The following is a 24,523-nucleotide window of genomic DNA, read 5'->3' as shown; positions in this document are numbered from 1 at the left end:
TGCCTTCCTCCCCGCACCCTCTCCAACCTCTGCCCGCGCCTTTCCCCACCTTCTCCCCTGGGCCGGGATCTCTCTCTCTGTAGGGCTCTTTGCAGCTCCTGACAGGACTGAGGGTGAGATCCTGTCCCTCCCTCCACGTCCCCTCTGTCCGCGCTTCTCCCCACCTTCTCCCCTGAGCCTGGATCCGTCTCTCGGGTTCGCTGCGAAGGAACGGCCGGGACCGGGCTGTGCTGTGCCCCGCCTCCGCCATCCAATCGCAGCAGCAGGAAGGGGCGGGGCTGCAGCAGCAGAGCTCTTCTGTGATTAGGCTCCGACCCTGCCTGTCTCGCCCTCACAACCATGGCGGAGCTGTAGCTTCCGGTCGGTGATCGAGAGCTCGGCCGTGCGCTCCGAGAGCGGGCAGCGGTCACCCTGCCGGGAAAAGTCGCTTAACAAGGAAGGCGCAATGGGGGCTAAGGCTGGGGGGAAGCTCGGGTTCTGGCCCAGGCATGCGCTGCAGTTTACGGCCTCCCCCTCCCCAGGCTTTAAGCTTGCAAGTCCTGCAAACCGTGCAAACGTCCCTGGGTTTTAAGCGGCTCTTCCCGCCAGCCTGTTCTAACTGCTCTGTGTTCACGGTCTGATTGTGCCAGAGGTGTTTGCATGGAACCAGAAATCGGTTAAATAAATGAGCGAGGGATGCGATGTGCGTGAGAAAGAGAGGGGGGGGGGGGGGGAGCGGTAAACATCGCACACGCGGAAGCCAAAATCTGTCCTGGGGGCTTCCTTTCCCAGGGCAGTGCTGGACGGTTTCTGCTGGCAAGAGATGGCTCAGAAGCTCCCCCGGAGCCCGTGTCTAACAGCCCCTGCTAGAAACCCATAATCTGTCCACTTTTAATGTTTGTTTCCATCGGTGAGGAGGTTTCACCGCGCACTGTGTGTGTTAGAAAGATTCTTTTATTTTAAGAGAGAACATTTCATTCTTGTGATTGCGGGCGAGTAACTGTTAATCACTGGAGGGTGTAATACAAGAGAGTCGTGGAAAGAGGGGAAAACCCCGGAGCCTCTGAGAGTGCAGAGCCGGCTGTGAAGGGCTGGTCCTTAGGCTGGAGTCCTGTGCTAGGAGAAGAATAAGGGGGTTAATCCCCGGGAGAGTCTGTACCCAGCTGACTGGTGGCTCAGCAGCTCTGTCTGACGGCTCCGTTACAGGGATTCGCTCGAATATACGAGGGCGCGGGTTCGAGTCTAGCTTAGCCAGAAGCTAGGTGGGGGCCAGTGTAGGGAAGCGGTGCGGGTGGATGGGGAGGAGGGGGTCAGTTAGACCTGTGTTCCAAGCATATTCCGGTGAATACCTCTAATGAGAAAGAGCCTTAATTAATAACAAGAAAGAGCCACCAGCAGACTGGGGGTTTTACTACTTTCTACTAGGAAAAATGGCCCAAATTTCACCAAAACTACCTCTTTCCAGTCCTTGTGATCAGTAACATCCTCTGTCGCGGAGAGGATGTTACAATCCACGGTATCACTGAGCTGATGGGGCTTCGAGCCCACAGCCTCAATGTTACTAACCCGGCTCCCAACCCTTGGGCCAGCGAGGCTTTCACACCAATGACTTTTCGGAACTTATATTTGACCTTTTCAAGGAACAGCAACGCCTCCTCCAACCACCTCCGGAAAGATAACTTTATCAGGAGCACTACAGCTTTCCAACATCCCCCAGTGGCTCAGAGCTCAGAGGGAGACACTTATAAGTCACAAGTCCCACGGTTCAGTCTCTGTTTTATTTAAACACAATGGAATTTGTTTTTTTTGTTTTGTTTTTACAATAAACTTTTTTCTTTAGAAAACAGCATCATAATGCAATCAGCTAGAATCAACAGGAAATACAAAGTATAGAATATCCTCAACCATTATTTCATTACCCCTCCCGCCCTTGAGAATATTAGGATTTCCACTTCCACAGATTTGTAAAAGCATCTGGTCTGTTTTTTCCTTATTGCGTGAAATTTTCTATCCTGTGCATCTCATCCGGACGGCTGCAGGCCCGTAACATTGCTGGAGCGGCGATCTTCTTCTATTCGGCCGGATCCGAGCGTCTCGCAGCCTTAAGAACCTGAGACATGAACTGCTTGACCTGTGCAGGAGCCTCCTCGATCGCCGCATTAAACAGCAAAAAGTTAGATTCCCATAGGAAAGCAGAGCTCCTCACAGTCTTTATGAGCTGCTGAAGGGCTCTGCATAAGGGAGCGATCCCCACACAACAGCATCGCACACGTCCCCCGGTGCCTTCCTCCCCCCACCTTCTCCCCTGGGCCGCGATCTCTCTCTCTCTGTAGGGCTCTTTGCAGCTCCTGACCGGACAGAGGGTGAGATCCTGGGAGCAGGTCCCTCCCTCCACGTCCCCTCTGCCCGCGCCTCTCCCTACCTTCTCCCCCGGGCCTGGATCCGTCTCTCGGGGTCTCTGAATCTCCTGCTCTCTGCGAAGGAACGGCCGGGACCGGGCTGTGCTGTGCCCCGCCTCCTCCCCCTGCCGTCCATTCGCAGCAGCAGGAAGGGGCGGGGCTGCAGCAGAGCTCTCTCCTGTGAGTAGGCTCCCACCCTGCCTGTCTCGCCCTCACAACAATGGCGGAGCTGTAGCTTCCGGTCGGTGACCGAGAGCTCGGCCGTGCGCTCCGAGAGCGGGCAGCGGCCGCCCTGCCGGGAAAAGCCGCTTAGCACGGAAGGAGCAATGGGGGCTAAGGCTGGGGGGAAGCGCGGGTTCTGGCCCAGGCATGAGCGGCGCTTTACGGCCTCCCCCTCCCCAGGCTTTAAGCTTGCAAGTCCTGCAAACGTCTCCGGGGTTTAAGCGGCTCTTCCCGCCAGCCTGCTCTCACTGCTCCGTGTTCACGGTCTGATTGTGACAGAGGTGTTCGCATGGAACCAGATATCGGTTAAATAAACAAATGAATGAATGACCGAGGGATGCGATGTGTGTGAGAGAATGAGCGGTAAATATCGCACACGGGGAAGGCTAAATCTGTCCTGGGGGCTTCCTTTCCCAGGGCAGTGCTGGACGGTCTGTGCCGGTGAGAGATGGCTCAGAAGCTCCCCCGCAGCCCGGGTCCAACAGCCCCTGCTAGAAACCCATAATCTCTGCACGTTTAATGTTTGTTTGCATAGGGGAGGAGGTTTCACCGCGCACTGTGTGCGTTAGAAAGATTCTTTTATTTTAAGAGAGAACATTTCATTCTTGTGATTGCGGCGAGGAGCTGTTAATCACCGGAGGGTGTAATACAAGAGAGTGGTGGAAAGAGGGGGTAAAACTCCGGAGCCTCTGTCCCCGGCGAGTGCAGAGCCGGCTGTGAAGGGCTGGTCCTTAGGCTGGAGTCTTGTGCTAGGAGAAGAATAAGGGGTAAAAACCCGGGAGAGTCTGTACCCAGCTGACTGGTGGCTCAGCAGCTCTGTCCGATGGCTCCGTTACAGGGATTTACTCGAATATAGGAGGGCGCGGGTTCGAGTCTAGCTTAGCCAGAAGCTAGGTGGGGGCCAGTGTAGGTAAGTGGTGTGGGTGGATGGGGCGGAGGGGGGGGGTCAGTTAGACCTGTGTTCCAAGCATATTCCGGTGAATACCTCTAATGAGAAAGAGCCTTAATTAATAACAAGAAAGAGCCACCAGCAGACTGGGGGTTTTACTACTTTTTACTAGGAAAAATAAAGAAAAATATGGCCCAAATTTCACCAAAACTGCCTCTTTCTGACTGGAGAGGATGCTACGACCCACGGTTTTACGGAGCTGGTCCTCAAGGTTACTGAGCTGGTGCAGCATCCTCTCCGCGACAGAGGCTCAGTAACATCCTCTGTCGCGGAGAGGATGCTACAGTCCACGGTGTTTCGGAGCTGGTGGGGCTTCGAACCCACAACGTTACGGAGCTGGTGGGGCTTCGAACCCACAACCTCAATGTTACCGAGCTGGTGGGGCTTCGAACCCACAACCTCAATGATACTAACCCGGCTCCCAACCCTTGGGTCAGCGAGGCTTTCACACCAAGTACTTTTCGGAACTTATATTTGACATTTCAAGTAGAAACGCCTCCCCCGACCACATGCGAAAAGATATCATTACCAGGAGCACTACAGCCTCCCAGAATCCAACCGTGGCTCAGGCCTCAAAGGCAGCCGTTTATAAACCACAAGTCCCACGGTTCACATTTACTGTCTGTTTTATTTAAACATACTTCGATGTGATTTTTTTTATTACAATAAACTTTTTTTTTTTTATCAGGAAAACAGCAAGTCCACAATGCCTCCATCAATCAGCAACCACCAACAGCCAATACAAAGTACAGAACAATATCCCCATCTTACTACTTAGACTTCTGGCATTAGCATACAAACATTTCAAAGTTTGTTTTTTGTTTGTATTTTCATTCTGCTTTTTAATTGATAGGGACAAGTTAGACTTTTTTAGCTCAGCTGAGTTTTTAGTTACAGGCACTTGGACTACTTTTCTTATTTATTTATTTATTTATTTATTTATTTATTTAACATTTTTCTATATCGACCTTCAAGGTTGAATACCATATCAGGTCGGTTTACATCGAACAGGGGTAGATCAGTATAACGTAACATAACGTTATTAATGGAACCTCACTGTCGGGATGCCCGAATTCTAATGCATCATTAGTATCCTTTGAATATACCTCTCTCCGAACCATGCGCTGCTGAGCGACTGTCGGCTTTCCCCTTTGTTCTAGTTTAAAAGCTGCTCTATCTCCTTTTTAAAGGTTAGTGCCAGCAGTCTGGTTCCACCCTGGTTAAGGTGGAGTCCATCCCTTCGGAAGAGACTGTCCCTTTCCCAAAAGGTTCCCCAGTTCCTAACAAACGTGAATCCATCTTCCTTGCAGCATCGTCTTATCCACACATTGAGACTTCGGAGCTCTGCCTGCCTCTGGGGACCTGCGTGTGGAACAGGGAACATTTCAGAGAATGCTACCCTGGAAGTTCTGGATTTCAGCTTCCTACCTAAGAGCCTAAATTTGGCTTCCAGAACCTGCCTCCCACATTTTCCTTTGTTGTCCGATATCAATTCTTTTCTCCTGATCTGAATTTCTTGAGCAAAAAAGTTTGCAATAATTTGGCAGTTTAACATGGGACGTTCAGAATCATTTCTTATGCTCTTATGTTTAAGCGACCTTAAAGCATGCTTTTGCCTTTTCCTCTATGGTTTTTGTTTTTACTCCCTATTTAACTTTTATAATTCCACCCCCTTCTTGATGGTGGTCTAAGGATATGTGTATTTTTCTTTTTTTTTTTACCTTATCAGGCATATTGTATGCTTTTTTTACAAGTAATGCTTGTATATTCATTGAAATGTATAAATTAAAAAAAAAAAAAACTTCCCATGCTGATGACCCCTCCTTACATTTTCCCCATTTGAAAGCTGGTACACCTGAAGTCCACAATTTTGACTTTTGTATGACCCCCCCTCACTGCTTTGGTTTTTATATCCGGTGATCACTGGAATTTAGGTGGTCATTCTTCTGCACATTAAAAATGCTTTATCTGTTCCTAAGTCTCTCATCCCCTCCATCATGGGTTCTATTACCATTGGCCAAAGGAATCGAGGCACATTTTGCTTCCAACGCAGTCTGCAGATGGGATGGTCCAATTAATATCCGGAAGAGTAACACTACCTCTTTACTGCTGTATAGACTACTATATTATGGTGAAGCTTTTTTTTAAGGGAATTATTTAGTGCTTGGCTGTATCATACATCACCCACAGCTGGTTCTCAAGTTGTGGCTAAATTCTACATGTTCCTTTTTCAACAATTGGCTAGTGATGGCTGAGAATATGCATGTGTCACCTCTTGTCACAGTTTTCCTCCACTTAAAAGAATGCAACACCATTGCTAACTGCTTATTTTCATCGTGCACTGACCCCATGAAGAGAATACGAGTCTCCAAAGCTGCTCACAAACCATTTGGGTGGTTCAGTAAAAAGCTTTTGGCTGAGTTATTTCTTCATATTTTCACTGTAATTCTGACATCTGCAGATTGAGAGACCACTCCTGTAACTCATTGTCTCATAAAAGAGTTTTATCAGCAAAACCAAAGCAGAAAAGAAAACAATCACAAACATTACAAAGTTGAAGGAACACTTAAAGTAGCAATCCAAAGAACGTTTTTCTTTTTTTGCCATGTTACTGCTGTGAACTTTTGGGAATCTTCAGCAACTTGCGTACAGGTGAATTTTCCATTTGCTTGAAAGACCTCCGTTCTGCAGAGAGAGAGAGAGAGAAAACAAGCACCAGATCAAATTAAGTCTTCACAAAATCTGTGCAGAGGGCAATTGAGACCTTTAGGAAAGCCCAGAATTGGAAAATTAAATCCTCTTTTTTTTGTTAAAGTTTGCATTGGTAATAGAGGAATTTACTCTTACCTAATAATTTCCTTTCCTTGACTCCAGGCAGACCAGTCCAGATGAGTGGGTTATGCCAACCCACCCGCAGATGGTTTGCCTACCATCTGGCCGAGACAGAATACCGGCACGCTGAGGTCAGCCTGGATGCTTATAAGGGGGGGATTTAAAAATTTGGTGCCCAGAGGCAGGACGGGAGGACAGGCTGATGGACTCGAGTGCTACAGTGGTGCCTTTTTGAAGAGAAACCAGCACATGGCTCCTTCAAAATGTGGCGCCCTAGGCAGTTGCCTTTGCTTAAATCCAGGCCTGGGTTACATTAGCGAATCTGTTCATCTCCGTCTCAATCTGCTGGTTGGTGAGCATAACCCACTTGTCTGAACTGGTTTTCAAGGACAAAAAGGAATACACCTTTTTAATGAGGAAATCATTGCATGCCAGTATTTGACTCTTAAAATACAAATGATAGCACAGCAATCTGTAGGGTTCCCTGGATCCTTCTTTGCCACATTTTTAGTACATTGGGGATAAGTCCAAAAGCAAAGAAGATGAAAGCAGCATTGTCTGAATTATCCGGAAGTTTCAGTAATTTTGTTATGGGTTTGACAGTTGCATGGTCTTACTTGTAGGTAAGATAAGACATGGGGGTAACGTGCACACAGTGGCAGTTCCTGTCCTTGGGGGGTAACCTGCTGCCATGGGAAGCTTGCTGGGCGGACTGGTCTTTTTCTGCCGACAATACGCTGTATGTTACTAAACACACATTCATCATCAGTCCCTTTAACGGGGTGCATTTGAAGTGATTTCTACACGGAGAGAGCTGTCCAGAAAATGGATTGGGTCACATCTTTGGAGGGGTACCACCCACTTTCCCTCCAGCTTCCAGCCCTGGCAATGGAGTTAGTATTCCAGTAACTGGTGGAACTGACTGACAAGTTACCAGGACAGGAGGCTCTGGCCCCTTCCCCACACTGCCATAACCATAACCACATAAACATACGGTGGTAAAGAAAACATTACATTCATATTAAAAGTTATACATTTCATTACATACACAACGATAAAGTCATTTCAACATGCAAAAATCAGATTTCCCATAAAAAATGATTTTTCTACATTAAATTATTACATATAAATTCATTTTAATGTGTGATTTATTGTATGCTTTTTTAGATGAATTTAAACTCTTTACCACTGTATGTGTGTTGATTATTTGTGTGGGGTAAGGTATTTAATCACCATTATATATGTATATACATAAAAATTAAAAAAAGACATATATACCCCTCCATTGCCTCACTTACAATTGTAATCTGCTTTGAAGTACTGAAAGGTGGAATATAAAATAAATAAAACACACAATATACAAAATTGCTGCTGTTTTTTTTTTTTTTAAACTCCGCTGTCTCAATGGCTTCTCTAGCACTAAATACAAATGACTTTGGTGGGTTATCCACAGCTTCAACACATTTTTCAGCCTTATTTTGGCTCTTTTGTCAGAGAGGGCTCACATCTAGTGGATCTCCTCTCTTAGAACATAACTTAAGAACATAATAATTGCCATACTGGATCAGACCAAGTGTCCATCAAGCCCAGTATCCTGTCTCCAACAGTGGCCAATCCAAGTCACAAGTACCTGGCAGGATCCCAAACACTAACCAGATCTCAAGCTACTATTGCTTATTGATTAAGAGCAGTTTATGGATTTTTACTCTAGGAACTTATCCAAACCTTTTTTTAAACCCAGTTACACTAACTGCCGTAACCACATCCTCTGGCAATGAATTCCAGAGCTTAACTATGCGCTGAGTGAAAAAGAATTTTCTTTGATTTGTTTTAAATGAGCTATTTGCTAACTTCATGGAGTGCCCTGTAGTCCCTTTATTATCTGAGAGAATACATAACTGATTTACATTAACTTGTTCAAGACCTTTCATGATTTTGAGGACCTCTAGCATATCCCCCCTCAGCCATCTCTTCTCCAAGCTTAACAGCCCTAACTTCTTTAGCCTTTCCTCATAGGGCAGCCGTTCCATGCCCCTTATCTTGATCTGCTGCTCTGTACTTCACTCCTTCCACTCTGACAATTGTTTTAGCATGACTGACATTTTTTGATACTACTTTGATTTTGTATAACAAAGTTCATTATAACAAACATTTTTTTATATTGATTAACATAATAGTGGTGTTACTCCCCTAATTATAGGGTTTATTGGGGTGTGTGTGTGTGTGTATTGCAGCACAACTGCGCATGTGCATGCTGCAGTGCATGCACGGACCTTCAAATAGCATGGTAGGGTGGGCAGCAGAAGGATAAAGAAACGCTGAGCGGGAGAGACCACAGAGACTGCAGGACAGGAGGCATTTGCAGGCTTCAGTGGTTTTCAACAGGCATAGAGTCAGTAACATAACATAATATATGCCATACCGGGTCAGACCAAGGGTCCATCAAGCCCAGCATCCTGTTTCCAACAGTGGCCAATCCAAGTCACAAGTACCTGGCAGGATCCCAAACACTAAACAGATCTCAAGCTACTATTGCTTATTGATTATAACATCACATATGGGGCTGGTAGAAACAGCAGGCTCCAGCAGCAGATGAGATGCAGGCAAGCAAACCATTCAGATCCTACCAGGGCTTTCCAATGCTCCCAGTCAGTGATGGTATGGGTGGGGACAGCAGGCAGAGAAGGAGCAGGCCAACAAATACTGTGAAACGTGAGCCACCAGCAAACAGCTGCTCGCCTGATCGAGGGAGTGGAGGGAGGAGAGATGAGACCAGTGCGGAGAGGGGTGACAAAGTGGAAAGTGCAAAGAGAAAAGTATCCTCATTCCTGTACTCTCCCCCACACACCTATCACAGACAACCCACAAACACATCTCTGCCCCCACTCTATACTATTCACCCCCTTTTTATCACTTCCTCGGAGATCCCCTGTATTTATCCCATGCTTTCTGGAATTCAGATACTGTTTTTATCTCCACGGGGAGGCCGTTCCACGCATCCACCACCCCCTCTGTAAAGAAATATTTCCTAAGATGACTCCTGAGTCTGCCCCCTTTCACCCTCATCCCATGACCCCTCACTATAGAACATCCTTTCCAGTGAAAAAGCCTCCCCTCCAGTGCATGAAACCTTTGAGATATCTGAATCTCTCTATCATATCCCCCCTATCTCCCCTCTCCTCCAGGGTGTACAGGTTTAGATCTTTAAGTCTATCCCCATGTGCTTTAGAAAGAAGACCACTGACCATTTTAGTAGCCCCCTCTGCACCGACCCCATCCTGTTCCTATCCTTCTGAAGGTGCGATCTCCAGCATTGTACACAGTGAGGTCTCACCAGGGACCTGTACAGGGGCAGTGTCACCTCCCTTTTTCTGCTGACCAGTCCTCTCCCTATGCAGCCAGGCATCTTTCTGGCTTTTACTGTTGCTTTATCCACATCAGATATGATCACCCCCAGATCCCGCTCTTCCTTTGTGCTTAGAAGAATTTCACCTCCAATACTGCGACTTTCCCTTGGGGTTTTGCATCCTAAATGCATTGCTCTGCATTGTTTAGCATTAAATCTGAGCTGCCAGACCATAGACCATTCCTCGAGCTTCGCTAGATCCCTCCTCATGTTTTCCACGCCTTCCTGGCTGCCCGCCCTGTTACAGATTTTGGTATCATCAGCAAAAAGACAAACCGCTCCCAACAATCCTTCCATTACGCCGCTCACAAAAATGTTGCAAAGAACCGGTCCAAGGACCGATCCCCGAGGCACCACTAGTAACAACCCCCTCCTCAGAGAAAACGCCATTTACCACTGCCCTTTGCCACCTCCCACGCTGCCAGTTTCTAAGCCAGTCAATGACTCTAGGATCCATACCAAGGGCGCACAAGTTATTTATAAGTCTTGTGTGTGAAAAGTGTCAAAGACCTTGCTGAAACCCAAGTACACTGCATCTTGATCCAACTCTCTGGTCACCCAATCAAAGAAATTGATCAGATTTCACCTCTGCTAACTCCCTGCTGCCTCGGATCTTGCAATCCATTGGATTCCAAACATCGCGCTCTCCTCTGATTTAGCAGCGATTCCGTTAGTTTGCTCACCCCAGAGGTCAGACTGACCGGCCTGTACTTCCCAGCCTCCTCCTTACTTCCACGTTTATGAACAGGAAGCACATCCGCCCTTTTCCAGTCCTCCAGACTGTAAGGAGGCATTGAACAGGTCAGCACGGAGCTGCCAGGACATCTCTAAGTTCCCTTAGTACCCTCGGGTGTTTCCCATCCGGCCCCATCACCTTATCTACTTTAAGTTTAGTTAGCTCCTCACGGACACACTGATCTGAAAATCGATTGAGGTTTACCTCACTTCCAATCTTATTTGTGTTTGCTTTATCTGGTCCTGCTCCAGGCCCTTCCACAGTGAACACTGAACAGAAATATTTGTTATGCAATTTTGCTTTTTCCTCATCGTCTTCTACATATTCCTCCCTTTCTCCTTTGAGTCTCAGAATACCACTTTTGCACTTCCTTCTATCACTAACGTATGTAAAAAAAAATAAATAAAAAGTCGTCCTTCTGTGTTATTGTATTTGCTATTTTTTCTTCTATTTTAATTTTTGCATTCCTGAGAATAAGTGCTATTTTATATTTTTTTTACATGCACGTTTGAAAGTTCACCTTAAATTGTTTAAAGCTCTGAAGATTCTTGTATTCTACCTGACAGGTAACAGAAAGCAAATATAGATTTTTTTTTTTTTTTAATTGATGGGCTTGTGTGTGGCTCTAAAACCTTTAGCGGAATGAGGGAACTGTTTATGAGCTGTGATTTGTCATTTTTTGTTCCGTATGTTTTGATTATATTATAGATGTGACCTGATATAAGCTGCTCGCAGCTTTTGTGACTGGGCGGCATAGAAATATTGTAAATAAAATAAGGAAGCACTTGCATCAAGTTCACTGCTGTTCATTGGTCTCATCCTATGCACCCCTGAGATCCAGCAATACCACGGGAGGAGACAAGCACTTCTAGTCCATCTGGGGTCCCTTGCATCTCATTAGCACCAGAAGCCAAGTCTAGAGGAGTTGGGGAATCTTTGCAGACGCCAGAAAGTCACCAAAGTCAGCAAAATCGGGAAAAAGAGGACCATTCCTGGCAGTAGTTAGGTTTGATAGATTATACCATATTACACAAACCATCAGCTAGTGCTACACAGCTTAAACTAAGGTCTCTTACCGAGCTTCAGTGTTATATTCCTCAGGCACTGAGAAACCTCATCCATAAACGAGTGCAATAAGTTGACTGACTCCTGCAGTTCATCCATCTACAAAATAAAAATAATTAAATACAAGTCAAACACTATTTTGCAATGCATTCACCTTTAATGCCTCTCTCCCAAATTCTGCCTGGGAAACTGCTCTTTCACGGCTTCTCCTGCCCAAAATTTTGCCCAGGGATTGCTGACACTGCCTTCCCTCATATTTCTGTAAGGGGACACTATTGTCACTCTACAGATTTTTGCTGTGGAAATAATTTCTCCAACAATTCTGCACGGATTTGCTCTGTTGCCTTACTTCATAATAGTAACATAGTAATGACGGCAGAAAAAATCCAAAATGGTCCATCTAATCTGCCCAGCAAGCTTCCCAAGGTAGTAACTGCCGCTCCGTGCAGGTTACCCCCATGTTTCTCTTAAGGGTAGTAACTGCCACTCCGTGCAGGTTACCCCCATGTTTCTCTTAAGGGTAGTAACTGCCACTCCATGCAGGTTACCCCATGTTTCTCTTAAGGGTAGTAACTGCTGCTCTGTGTAAGTTACCCCATGTTTCTCTTAAGGGTAGCAACTGGCACTCTGTGCAGGTTACCCCCCTGTTTCTCTTAAGGGTAGTAACTGCCGCTCTGTGCAGGTTACCCCCATGTTTCTCTTAATGGTAGAAACTGCCGCTCTGTGCAGGTTACCCCCATGTTTCCCGTAAGGGTAGTAACTGCCACTCCGTGCAGGTTGCCCCCCTGTTTCTCTTAAGAGTAGTAACTGCTGCTCCGTGTGGGTTACCCTCATGTTTCTCTTAAGGGCAGTAACTGCTGCTCCGTGTGGGTTACCCCCATGTTTCTCTTAAGGGTAGTAACTGCCACTCCGTGCAGGTTGCCCCCCTGTTTCTCTTAAGAGTAGTAACTGCCACTCCGTGCAGGTTGCCCCCCTGTTTCTCTTAAGAGTAGTAACTGCCGCTCCGTGCGGGTTGCCCCCCTGTTTCTCTTAAGAGTAGTAACTGCTGCTCCGTGTGGGTTACCCTCATGTTTCTCTTAAGGGCAGTAACTGCTGCTCCGTGTGGGTTACCCTCATGTTTCTCTTAAGGGCAGTAACTGCTGCTCCGTGTGGGTTACCCCCCTGTTTCTCTTAAGAGTAGTAACTGCTGCTCCGTGTGGGTTACCCTCATGTTTCTGTTAAGGGTAGTAACTGCTGCTCCGTGTGGGTTACCCCCATGTTTCTCTTAAGGGTAGTAACTGCTGCTCCGTGCAAATGACCCCCAAGCTTTTTTATTTATTCCCTTTCTCTCGCCTTTAGGGATCCACAGTGTTTATCCCAGGCCCCTTTGAAATCCTTCACAGTTTTAGTCTTCACCACTTCCTCCGGAAGGGCATTCCAGGCACCCACCACCCTCTCAGTGAAGAAATATTTCCTGACATTGGTTCTGAGTCTTCCTCCCTGGAGTTGCAGGGGGATGAAGGCTGATGCCTTTCTGCTTTGCACAGTGAAACTGTCCATGACATCTACTTCCTTTCAACACCTAAATAGAACCCTTGCATAGATGACTGGAATAAGCTGATCATCTCATAGGAGGGTGGTGGAGGCCTGGAAAGCCCGTCCAGAGGAGGCGGTAAAGACAAAAACAGTGAAAGGTTTCAAAGAGGCATGGGATAAACACTGTGAATCCCTAACGGTTAGAGGCTGGGAATGAATGAAAAGAGTGCATGGGGGTAACTTGCTGGTGCAGCGGTTACTCCCCTTAACCAATAAGCCTTCATATTGTTGATACAACTCCATCATCGCTCTCTGCTTTAATGGCAGGGCAAAAAGAGGAAAAGGGGAATTAGAGTCATCCTAACTGGAGTTTCATTTTGTGACCCCTAGTTGTACTGATTTCTTTCCAGCATCCTGTTTCCAACAATTGCCAAGCCAAGTCACAAGTACCTGGCAGAATCCCAAGGGGTAGAGAGAGTCCAAGCTGCTTATCACTCCAGGAACGTATCCAGGCCTTTTTTTTTTAAACCCAGCTACACTAACAGCTTTCACCACATTCTCTGGCAACAAATTCCAGAGCTTAATTATGTGTTGAGTAAAATAATATTCTCTTAATTTTAAATGTATTACCCAGTAACTTCATTGTGTGCCCCCTGGTCTTTGTACTTTTCGAAAGAGATGAGACAGCTGATCCTTTCTGACGGGTCGATCCAGTAAGGGCAGGTAGGAAGAGCTGCGTTAGTGCCGGGCGCACCCGCGGTTGCCGCACGCACAGTCCGGCTCACCTACCGCTCGATCCTGTGCTCTAATCTCATGCAAATGTAAGCAGCGTCCAAGAAGCGTTAGGCACCCATTTTACTGTATAGGCGCTTAATACAGCGCCTATACAGTATCCTGGGTGCGCTGGTGCCTGTCATTTCAAATGACAGGCACCAGGAAGTGGATCCCAACTTTAACCCATGAAAACCTAAAATCCCCTGCTCCCAAAGCGGCTCGACGTGTGCCAACTTACCTTTTGTTGTTTTTCAGCCCTTTCAGCCTTCTCTGCCGTCCTCTCTGCCGTCCTCCGGAGGGGGTGCAGTCGACGGCGAAAGCGGCTTGCAGCGGTGTCCCCCCCGGTCCTGGTTCTCCTGGCTCTCGATGACAGCGGGCTGCCTCCAGCGCTCACGTCACCAGCGGCCAAGAAATTAAAAGAAGAGCGCGGGTGCAGCCAAGGGGGAAAAAAAAAAAAAAAGACGTCACGCCCGCCCCTGTGCTTTCATTGGCTTGAGCGCCCAAATTGACGGGCGCTCATGCCAATGAAAGCACAGGGACGGGCGGGCGTGACTTCACGGCCATCTCTGTGCTTTCATTGGCATGAGCGCCCAAATTGACGGGCGCTCAAGCCAATGAAAGCACAGGGACGGGCGGGCGTGACGTCGTGACGTCACGCCCGCCCGTCCCTGTGCTTTCATTGGCTATTTGGGCGCTCATGCCAATGAGGGGGGGGGAGCTGTCAGCCAGAAGTCGAGCTGGAGTACCTGCGGGAACATCGTCGAGAACCGGGACCTGCGGGGGGGGGGGGGGGGGGGGGGACTGCTGCAAGCCGCTTTCGCCGTCACTGTGCTTTCATTGGCTTGAGCTCCCGTCAATTTGGACGCTCAAGCCCATGAAAGTTCGCTTCGCTTCCAAGGCCGTAACTCAGCAGTCTTTTTTTGGGGGGGTACATCGTCGAAGAGCCAGGAGAACCGGGATCTGCGCGGGGCGCGCCACTGCAAGCCGCTTTCGCCGCTGGCTGCCCCCTCCGGAGCACGGCAGAGAAGGTTGAAGGGGCTGAAAGCAACACAAAGTAAGTTGATAACATGTCGAGTTGCTTCGGGAGGAGGGGATTTTATGTTTTTAGGTTTCTTTTTGGGGGAAAGTTTGCTGTCTACCCTTACCCCTGCCTCTAACGCAGGGGTAAGGGTAGGCGGTAAATGAGCAAGTTAAGCGCGGGGCAAAACAGCAGGGTAAAATAGCGATAGTCGGGGCGTGCGTTACTGTATGGGAGGGGATAGCTAATTCGATGGTTTACATCTGATATACATGCCGCGGGCGGAAGGGGTTACCCGGGGATTTAAAGAGGCGGTGAGGATGGGTTAAAGGGGATAGTGTATCGCAGGAAGGGCTAACGCGGCCGGAAAGTGAGTAGAAAGCGGGTTAGGAGCGGGGTAACCGCGGCCCCACTGTACTGTATCGAGCCGTGAGTAAGGAGAATAGAAGGATGAGTGGCGAGGGAAGGCGGGGAGGCCTGAAGCCTCTAACCTTACCAGACTTGTTCCCTTGGGGCCTGGATCCTGCTCCAGCGAGGGAGGAAGTTAAGCTTTCACCTCCAGAGCTGGTTCCCATCAGTGGACTGACTCATCTCCAAGTCACGCTCAACTAAGGGAGGGAGATCGAGGTTTTCACCTTGGCAGCTGGCCATGATTTTCCCTCAGGCTTTTGCCTTAAGTTGCTGTCCAGAAAAGGTTTTCCTCTTCAGTCACTCTAACCTGTCTCCTTCCACAGCATGGGATGTTTGCCTACCATAGGTTGGAGACAGAATACTGGTCGGTTGAGGTAAGCATCTTCTGCTTGCTGGACATAACTCATACTTTTGCACTGGTCTGACTAGATGAAGAAGAAATTGTGATTTCAGTGAGCAATTATTTGCATATGTGCTTTTGGCACCCTGGGGTACCTTCCCTCTGAATGGCTTATGTTTAGCAGTCTGTTAGGATCAGCAGAGGTTGGCTGAGTGTGACAGGGTCTATATTCCAGCCCTGGGAGGTAGGTCAAAGCCCTAAGAACCAAAAATCCCAGGGGGGGAAGAAAAACCCTGAGACACAAAGTCAAGGATGCACACTGGTTCCTTCCCCCTGTAATCCTAGAGAAAGAAAAGACCCAGGTGTGGGAAATAGAGGGTGGAGACTATTTTAAGCCAATCCCTGGCTACAGGGGGAGGGCAAAACAGAGGGTGGGGCCCTAGGAACCAATCCCTGGCTACTGGAGGAGGAGCCTACATGATATAAAAAGGAGTTCCTGGCAGAGTAGTCTCCTGCTGGGGGACTGAGGAGGAAAGAGTGGGACTTTGCTGCTTGTGCTAGGAGATGCTGACTCTGGATGTTGCCTCTACACTGTGAAGAAGGATAGCGACAGTGAGCCCAAGGTAGGTGAGCTTGTGGCTACCAAAGCTTCTGTTAGTTTGGATTTACCTGCCTTGAGGACATGTTACTAAGAAAACTGCCAAGTGGGTGGTTGTATTGCTGGGGAGAAGTTTAATATCTCAGAGGTATGGTGGGAGGTGGTAGCTAAGCCCAGTGGGCCAGACCTTGACTTGGGAGAACTTATTGAGATTAGTTTGTTTTGTGCTGGATTTCACAGAGGACTGAAAGACAAAGCTAGAGGCTTAGGCTTCACTTTTGAAGCCTAAGCCTCTCCTGTGAGGGTGGGTGGGTGGACTGGCTCAGCAGGGAGGGGCATCTGCCTTCCAGCCAGACCTGGGGATGGTTCAAACCCTGCCTGGATACTTGTGGGAAAAACTGTAAACTATTTCTATTTGAGTTTTCAAGTGGCCAGGAAAGTCCCTCCAAGACTGGACCCTGGAGAGGCTTGTGTTTGGAGTCGATTGGCCAGAGGCAGCATCACACTGAGTTGGTGCTGGTTTTGTCATATTATGTAGATGAACTGGCAGTTTCAGGAATGAAGACAAACCCCAAACCAGAAACAAACTACTTCAAGCTTTTTCCTTATCCCTTTATCTCCTCTCCCCTCTTCCTGTTTTCAGAGGTACTCTTCTTCCACTGCCCCAAAGAGCAGATTTTTTTGTGTTTTATATACTGTCATTCCATGTGAGAATCGCTAGCTTGCAACAGTGTACAGAAGGTGTTAGAGAGGTAGGGCAAAAATCTGGAACTAGAGGCTTACTATAGAGACAGGTGCAGACCAGGTGGGCCTGGAACTAGAGGCTTACTATAGAGACAGGTGCAGACCGGGCGGGCCTGGAACTAGAGGCTTACTATAGACACGTGCAGACCGGGCGGGCCTGGAACTAGAGGCTTACTATAGAGGCAGGTGCAGACTGGGCGGGCCTGGAACTAGAGGCTTACTATAGAGACACGTGCAGACCGGGCGGGCCTGGAACTAGAGGCTTACTATAGAGACACGTGCAGACCGGGCGGGCCTGGAACTAGAGCAGGGGTCGGGAACCCATGGCTCGCGAGCCAGATATGGCTCTTTTGAGGGCTGCATCTGGCTCGCAGACAGTCGCCATACTTTCCTGCAGACCCAGCTGCTCCCTGGTCCTTCTCCGCCCAGGCTTAAAATGCTGTCAGCCTGGGCGGTACGCGGCAGGACAGCTGGAGTCAGCGGCACCAGCGTGCTCTCTTCTTCCCGCCCCCCGTGGCCCGGAGGAGGAAGTGGAGAGTATCGGGTGCCTGCGTGGCAAGAAGAGGCCACGCTAGTGCGCTCTGCATCGGCCCAAAGAAAAGAAGACTGCAGCGCAGCTCGGAGGAAAATGAAGAGGTTCAACCGCGGCCGATGGGACTCCGCCTCCGAGAGGGCTGAAAATGAAGGAGGTTAGCGTTGGGAGGAGGCTGCTGCTGCCGCAAGTTCCCGGGGTGGGGGAGAGAGTGAATGAGCGAGACTCTTTTCTTCGGGCCGATGCTGAGCGCACTAGCGTGGCCTCTTCTTGCCGCGCAGGCACCAGATACTCTCCACTTCCTCTTCCGGGCCGCCGGGGGGGCCTATGTGTGTGAGAGATTGCATGTATATGAATGATTGAGAGCCTGTACATGTGAAAGAGAGTATCTCTGTTTGAGAGCCTGCCTGTGAGAGAGCATGAATGTAAGTTTACGATTGGGAACCTGTATGTGTAAGTTTGTGATTGAAAACCTGTTTGTGTGAAAGAGTATGTGTATGATTGAGATCCTTTGTGTGTGAGAGAAATCATGTGTATGTATGATTAAGAGCCTGTGTGTATAAGTAAGAGATCATGTGTGTCTGTGATTGAGAGCTGGTTTAGGTGAGGGAGCATGTGAGTATGTGATTGAGAGAAAGAGAGGACATGTTTGTAAGCATGTGAATGAGTCTGTGTGAGAGACAGCATGTATTTGTGTGATTGAAAGCCTGTGTGTGTAAGCGTGAAAAGATAGACAGCATGTGTGTAAATGTGTAATTAAGAGCCTATATAAGTGAGAGAAAAAACATAGGTATATGTGAGTACTGAGAGCATGTGTGTATAGGTGTGTCATTGAGAGCCAGTATGAGAGAGAGCGCTGGTATGTGACTGAGAGGAGAAAGTTCCAAGCAAACCACCCCACCTCCTGCTAATTCAGAACAATCTCAGGACACCTGGATATCAAACGTTCCCAGGTATGCAGAGCAAAAAAATGTTTGTATCCTTATTTTTCATTACTGGGTCTGTGTCTGCTATTTTGAAATATTTTGTTGGTATCTGGAAATGTTTTATATGAGTTTTTAATTATTGGATATTCCACTCATCAGCTGTTTCGAAATATGTTCTTTTTGTTAGTACAGTTTTACTGCTGATTTTATATTTCTTGATTTGTTTTATAAGGATGGGTGATGTTTCGTTTTTTCCTTTGTTACACTGCATACAGAGACTCTGGCTTGTTGCAGTTTCCAATTCAGTTTGTCTGCATGCTTCTTGTTATGCGTTTTGGTCTCTTTATTCTGTTAGGTGAGGGTCAGCACGTGATTCAGGTGAGGTTTTCTGCTGGCGAGTAGTTTCTGTGTAGGACTCTATAGCAGCTGACTTGGTCCGTTTTCCTAATAGGAGATGTATTGGTGTCTTAAGGCCTGGTGTAATATTTTCAGAGACTTATTGTACTTTAAAAGTGTGATCTTACATAAAATGCACACATTTACTTTTATTTAGTTTTAAACATATTGTATGGCGCTCATGGAATTACATTTTTAAAATGTGGCGTTTATGGCTCTCTCAGCCAAAAAGGTTCCTGACCCCTGAACTAGAGGCTTACTATAGAGGCAGGTGCAGACCGGGCGGGCCTGGAACTAGAGGCTTACTATAGAGGCAGGTGCAGACCGGGCGGGCCTGGAACTAGAGGCTTACTATAGAGGCAGGTGCAGACCGGGCGGGCCTATCCTGAATGTTGATATTTTCAACAGTCTTTGCAACTTACCACAAGCTCCATGCAGTCAAACACATGACTTTGTTCAGTTAATATGCCTTTGTAGTCAGGCTTGCTATAGATAACTTTATCCTGGGATGTCCCAAGGCTTGTTGTGTATTCCATTTGTATGTCATTAAGTCTGACTTCCTCCAATTGCCTTAAAAACAAACAAATTAGCTAGTGAGTATCTCTGGAGCAGTATTTCCAAATAGGCTTGTTTTACACATATAGTGACAGGCATGAACCTCATTTATAGGCCAGGGTATGCTGGGAATAATCTCAGTCTCTCTCAACTTGACTGCTAATGCCCTTCTTAGTACTTGCATTGTGCCAGAGAGCCTCCTTCTGGACTTCATAGGGTGTAATTGTTATAGGTAACAGATCAAGGTGTACTTAAATTCTTCTTAATCGGGCCAGTGGCACCCAATCTATTTGGGACTATTTCTGTTTCTTTCTGACTCAGTTCCTTGACCTCAGATAGCATCTCTTGGTACTTAATTTTCACTTTCTTCATATGGTCCCCAATAAAGGCATTTGAAAACTGCTGCTGAGGCTGCATTTATACTATTACAAACAGCTGCATGAAGTCCTCTCTGCAACTGCTGTACTCTTACATTAAAAAAGAGCAGTTGTGGGGGTTATTTCATATTTTTGTTCCTACAGTTTACATTATAACCAGCCAGCTCCCTGCTGTAAAGTAACTGTAGTGTTACTCTACATTAGAAAATGTAACTTTTATGAGTTAGGGCAGGCAACAGTGCTCACGCTGGCCTCAATAAGATCACTGTCAGTCACTCTTTACATTTTTATATTTTACATAGTAACATATCAAAATGACAGCAGACAGCCCAGCAAGGGTTAAAGCCCATAGCAAGTACTGACCGGATCACCCAAAGCTCCAGGGAGTTGATTTGACAACAGCTATCCTGGGTGCTGAGCCCATCTACATGAACTTCCCAGCCCAAGGTGGACACATCCAGGGATAGGAGGACTTTGAAAAGAGATTCCCCCATTCCAGATCTGAAAGAACCTGCCACCAGGCAGTCTCAGAGGGGCACAGTGCAATGCTGGAGGTTCTGCATGGCCTGGTGCCACTGAGACCTCAGGGTCCATTGAGCTCTGTGCATGTGTAAATCATGCCAAGGGAGTGACATGGACAGTTGAGGCCATATTACCCAACAGCCTCAACATGTGCCAGGCTGACACCTGCTAGCTCTGCTGAATCTGTCACAATGGTCATCAAACTGATGACCCTTTGACAAGGCAGAAAGGCCTTAATCTGAGTCGTGTCTAGCAGGGCTCCCATGAAGTCCAAATGAAGTGAAGGGCTGAATATGAACCCTAGTGACTCCAACACCCAGAAGGTCAGATGCAAGGACCCTACGGGTCCTGCCCGAGATGTGCCCTTGACTAGCTAATCGTTCAGATAAGGGAAACCATGCACTGTGCCAACACCAAGGCCAGGAATTCTGTGAAGACCCACAGGGCTGATGCTATCCCAAACGGCCACACCCAATACTGGAAGTGCTGTTTTCCCACTATGCATCTGAGATCGATCTTCCCCAGACACCAGAAAGGAGTGTATGCATCCTTCAGTTCGAGGGTGGGGGGAACCATCTTGAACCCTTCCTTTTTTGATAAACCATTCAAGGCCCTTAGATCTAGAATTGGACGGAGTCCTCCTTGTCCTCTTTGGAATCGGGAAGTACCTGGAGTAAAATCCCCACCCTCTTTGCCTTGGTGGAATAGGCTCGACCGTTCTGGCCATTAAGAGGGAGGAGAGCTCCATTAGATGCAACCCCTGATGCAAGACGGGCTTGCAGGGCACCCAATAGGTTCAACTGGTACCCTTAGTGGATGATGGAAAGAATCCACTGGTCTGAGACTATACTGGCCCAAAAAAACACAAAGGAAGACTGTCTATCAAAGCCATGAGGGTAATAAGAGATTCAGAAGTCCTTGCAAAACATTTATTGAAAATCTAAATTACACAGTTGCTGCCCTGACTCAAGGGGTGAGGACCACATGCTGCCACTCCCTCACCCTCCCAAACCCCCGCAAAACTGTCACCTGGTGGTCCAGCAGGGGGCCTGGGAGCGATCTGTCGCTCCTGGGCCGTCGGCTGCCAGTGCCGTGGCCTTCAGCCCTTACCATGTAACAGGGGCTACCAGTGCCATTGGTTGGCCCCTGTCACATGGTAGGGGCTAAAGGCCACAGTGCCACTTTGGTTAGTGGCAGCTGAGGCCCCAGGAGCGGCAGATCACTCCCAGGCCCTCCATTGGACTAGGGGGGGTGTGTGTGTGGGGGGGGGGGGGGTGCAGAATTTTGAAGGGGCACTTTTTGCCCTTTCAAAATTCTGCCGCCTGAAGCAGCGGCACCGTAGGCACAGGCCTAGTGCTTCCACAGACCCTGCGTAGAGGAATCTGAATCCATAAAAGCAGGAGGCCCCACTGTCTAAGATGGAACACAGACTACCTCAGGCAGAAAAAGCGGCACCAAACAGATACCCCCGAATGAGACATCTGTAGGAAGAGATCTCAACACAACAGCACCTGGAGCTCCCAATTTCTCCTGGCTGAACAAATAGCAACCAAGAGAACCACTTTAAGAGTCAAGTCTCTAACCGTAGCGCTCTCTAGTGGTTCAAACAGAGCCTCTCACAATCCTCTAAGGAGTTTGCCATAGGTTTTCAGTATCAGGGCTCCATCTTGTGTCACCTGTGTGTGAGGACTACCATCCTGCTTGTCCTCAGAATAGGGCCATAGTAGAGGTGACAGGGTGGGGGTTGTTCTTTGCTGGGGGTGTGAGACACTAGGGGGTGGGGCAATGTGTGACGTTGCTGTACATGGGAGAGAGAGGGTCAGTTTTCCAGCTTTGAACAGTCTGGGCTTCTTGGGGGGGGGGAGTTGTCAACTATTCTGTATTTGTGAAGGTCTGTTCTGCAAGTATGACTGAGCTGAGGTGTCCAGCTAGCATGTTCATGGTGTATTGGTGTTCTAGGGCCAGATGTAATATTTGCAGTGCTGCTGTTTCATAGATAGGGGGGTTGTGTTTGGCATTCTGAGTTAGTGCTGCTGTGGTATAGCATTTTCCTCGTGCAGTGGTTTTTTTGTTAGTATTTTGTATTTCACTATGTACCTAGCAGTGGAGAGTGTGTTAAGACAACACCAGAATTTCTGTACAAAGTGCTGAATGGGAAAACATCCTGCTCTGCCCCTTGTGCTGGGGAGAATTCTGTGGATACAGAGTATACACTTAAAGAATTGGAGGTACAGGATTTCCATTGGGCTTGTCTTGCACAAGAATTAAACCAGGGTATATTGGGTAGTATGAGCTCAAACTCACGTTTACTACTGGTTTTCTTTATTTAACATTTCTTTTATACCGATATCCGTTCGCACATCGTATCGGTTCACAGTGAACAAAAAACCATTGGGCAGTGCCCGTACATTTAACATATAACAGATAACATAATATAATATGATGAACTAGGCAACATATAAATAAATTTTTGGGAGGAGCCCTTACATATAACAGGCATCATTGGGTAGATGCTATGGAATATAACTATAACTATATACATGAAAGTGCAAAGTACAAAATCATCAGACATAAAGGCGTTCATACCAAGATATCAGTATAACATTCATAGGGGGGTGAGATGGAGTAGGCTTGCTGAAAGAGCCATGTTTTAAGTTTCTTTTTGAAAGTGGGGGTATAGGTCTCTATGCGGATATGGTGGGGCCAGCAAGAGAAAAGGATCTGTTAATAGTGGAGGAGAGTTTAAAAGATTTAATAGATTGGGCACGGAGTGTTCCTTGGAGAGCTGGGCGTGTAGGTCTCTTGGAGGTACGAGGTAAGAGGGGGGGGTTAAGCCAGTTGAGGTTGGAATTTACTAGACTCTTATGTATTATCGAGAGTGTTTTATAAAGAATTCGTGACTGTATAGGGAGCCAGTGTAGTTCAATAAGTGTGGGGGTGATGTGATCTCTTTTCTTTGTGTTTGACAATATCCGAGCGGCGGCATTTTGTAGGAGTTGAAGTGGCTTAGTGTGTGTTGCAGGAATGCCAAGTAAGAGCGCATTACAATAGTCAATCTTCGATAAAATAATAGCTTGGAGGACTGTATGGAAATCATTGAAGTGTAGTAGGGGTCTGAGTTTCTTTATTGTTTGGAGTTTAAAATAGCAGTCTTTTATGATGGATTTGATGAATGGTTTAAATGAGAGGTGATTATCAATAACTCCTAAGTTGCGAGTGTGCGATGGGGAAGTTGGTAGCTGAGTAAGCAGGAGGGATGTCTGGGATCGGTTGCCTATTAGATATGATTAATAACTCAGTCTTGTTGGAATTAAGAGCTAGGTGCATGTCCTTTAGGAGTTGGTTGATAGAGGAAAGACAGGATTCCCAGCTGTGTAATGCAGTTTGGATGGTGTCAGAGAAAGGGAAGATTTGCACATCGTCAGCATAAATAAAATGCTTGATGTGCAGGTTAGTGGGAAGCATGTATATATTAAATAGCGTGGATGAGAGTGAGGAACCTTGGGGAAGACTGATGGGATCAGATTCATTGTTGTCCATTGTGACAGTGAAAGTGCAATTTTGGAGATAAGATTGAATCCAGTCAATGGCCTTGCCAGTGATCCCAATATTTCTGAGTATGTTGAGTAGGACATCGTGATTGACTGTGTCAAACGCAGCCGAGATGTCAAGTAATGCAATAAGGTAGGAGGATCCGGAGTCGGTTCCTTTGATAAGGGTATCGTGCAGGGAGAGGAGCAATGTTTCAGTACTTAAATGCTTCCTGAAACCATATTGGGTAGGAGGGAGGATGTTCTTCTGTTCAAGGTGATCAGACAGGCGTGAGTTCACCAGCTTCTCAAGAACTTTAGCTAGGAGGGGTAGGTTGGACACCGGTCTGTAATTAGAAAAGGTGGTGGGGTCAAGGTTGGATTTTTTGAGTAGCGGTTTAACTATAGCTTGTTTCAGAAAATTTGGGACAAAGCCATGCTCTAGGGAACAGTTGAGAATATTTGAAATGGGTTTGGCGATTACATTGTGTATAGATAGTAGGAGTTTAGAGGGAATAGTTTCAGAGGGATGTGTTGATGGTTTCATTTTCTTAAGTATGTTCTCTACTTCTAGGGAAGATGAGGACTCAAACGAGGAAAGGGAGACTGGAGAGTTGATATTGGGAAGACAGATGTTGAGGTTGTTGTGCAAGAACTGTGCCATGATGGATGATACCTTGTTTTTAAAAAATTGAGC

At 47.3% G+C, this 24,523-nt stretch overlaps 2 protein-coding genes across 3 annotated transcripts in view; one reads left to right on the top strand and one right to left on the bottom strand.

The window, feature by feature from the left end:
* Positions 1-6,032: 6,032 nt before the first annotated feature.
* The window catches only part of LOC115081090 (kinetochore-associated protein DSN1 homolog), a 32,074-nt gene continuing 13,583 nt past the window's right edge, over positions 6,033-24,523 (bottom strand). For both annotated transcript variants that reach the window (XM_029585602.1, XM_029585601.1), the window contains 3 exons: positions 19,265-19,412; positions 11,600-11,687; positions 6,033-6,234 (listed from right to left, as the gene is read on the bottom strand). In XM_029585602.1, coding sequence (XP_029441462.1) covers positions 6,158-6,234; positions 11,600-11,687; positions 19,265-19,412 — 313 coding nt within the window. In that variant the 3' untranslated portion in view covers positions 6,033-6,157. The remainder of the gene's footprint in view (positions 6,235-11,599; positions 11,688-19,264; positions 19,413-24,523) is intronic.
* C19H6orf136 (chromosome 19 C6orf136 homolog) overlaps positions 16,170-24,523 on the top strand; it is a 42,840-nt gene continuing 34,486 nt past the window's right edge. Inside the window, exon 1 of the mRNA XM_029585603.1 lies at positions 16,170-16,269. The gene's annotated coding sequence lies outside the window, so the exon portion shown is untranslated. The remainder of the gene's footprint in view (positions 16,270-24,523) is intronic.

The sequence above is a fragment of the Rhinatrema bivittatum genome, chromosome 19, assembly GCF_901001135.1.
Source record: "Rhinatrema bivittatum chromosome 19, aRhiBiv1.1, whole genome shotgun sequence".
In the NCBI taxonomy this organism is placed as follows: Eukaryota; Metazoa; Chordata; class Amphibia; order Gymnophiona; family Rhinatrematidae; genus Rhinatrema; species Rhinatrema bivittatum.
This window is presented reverse-complemented; position numbering and strand designations above follow the sequence as displayed.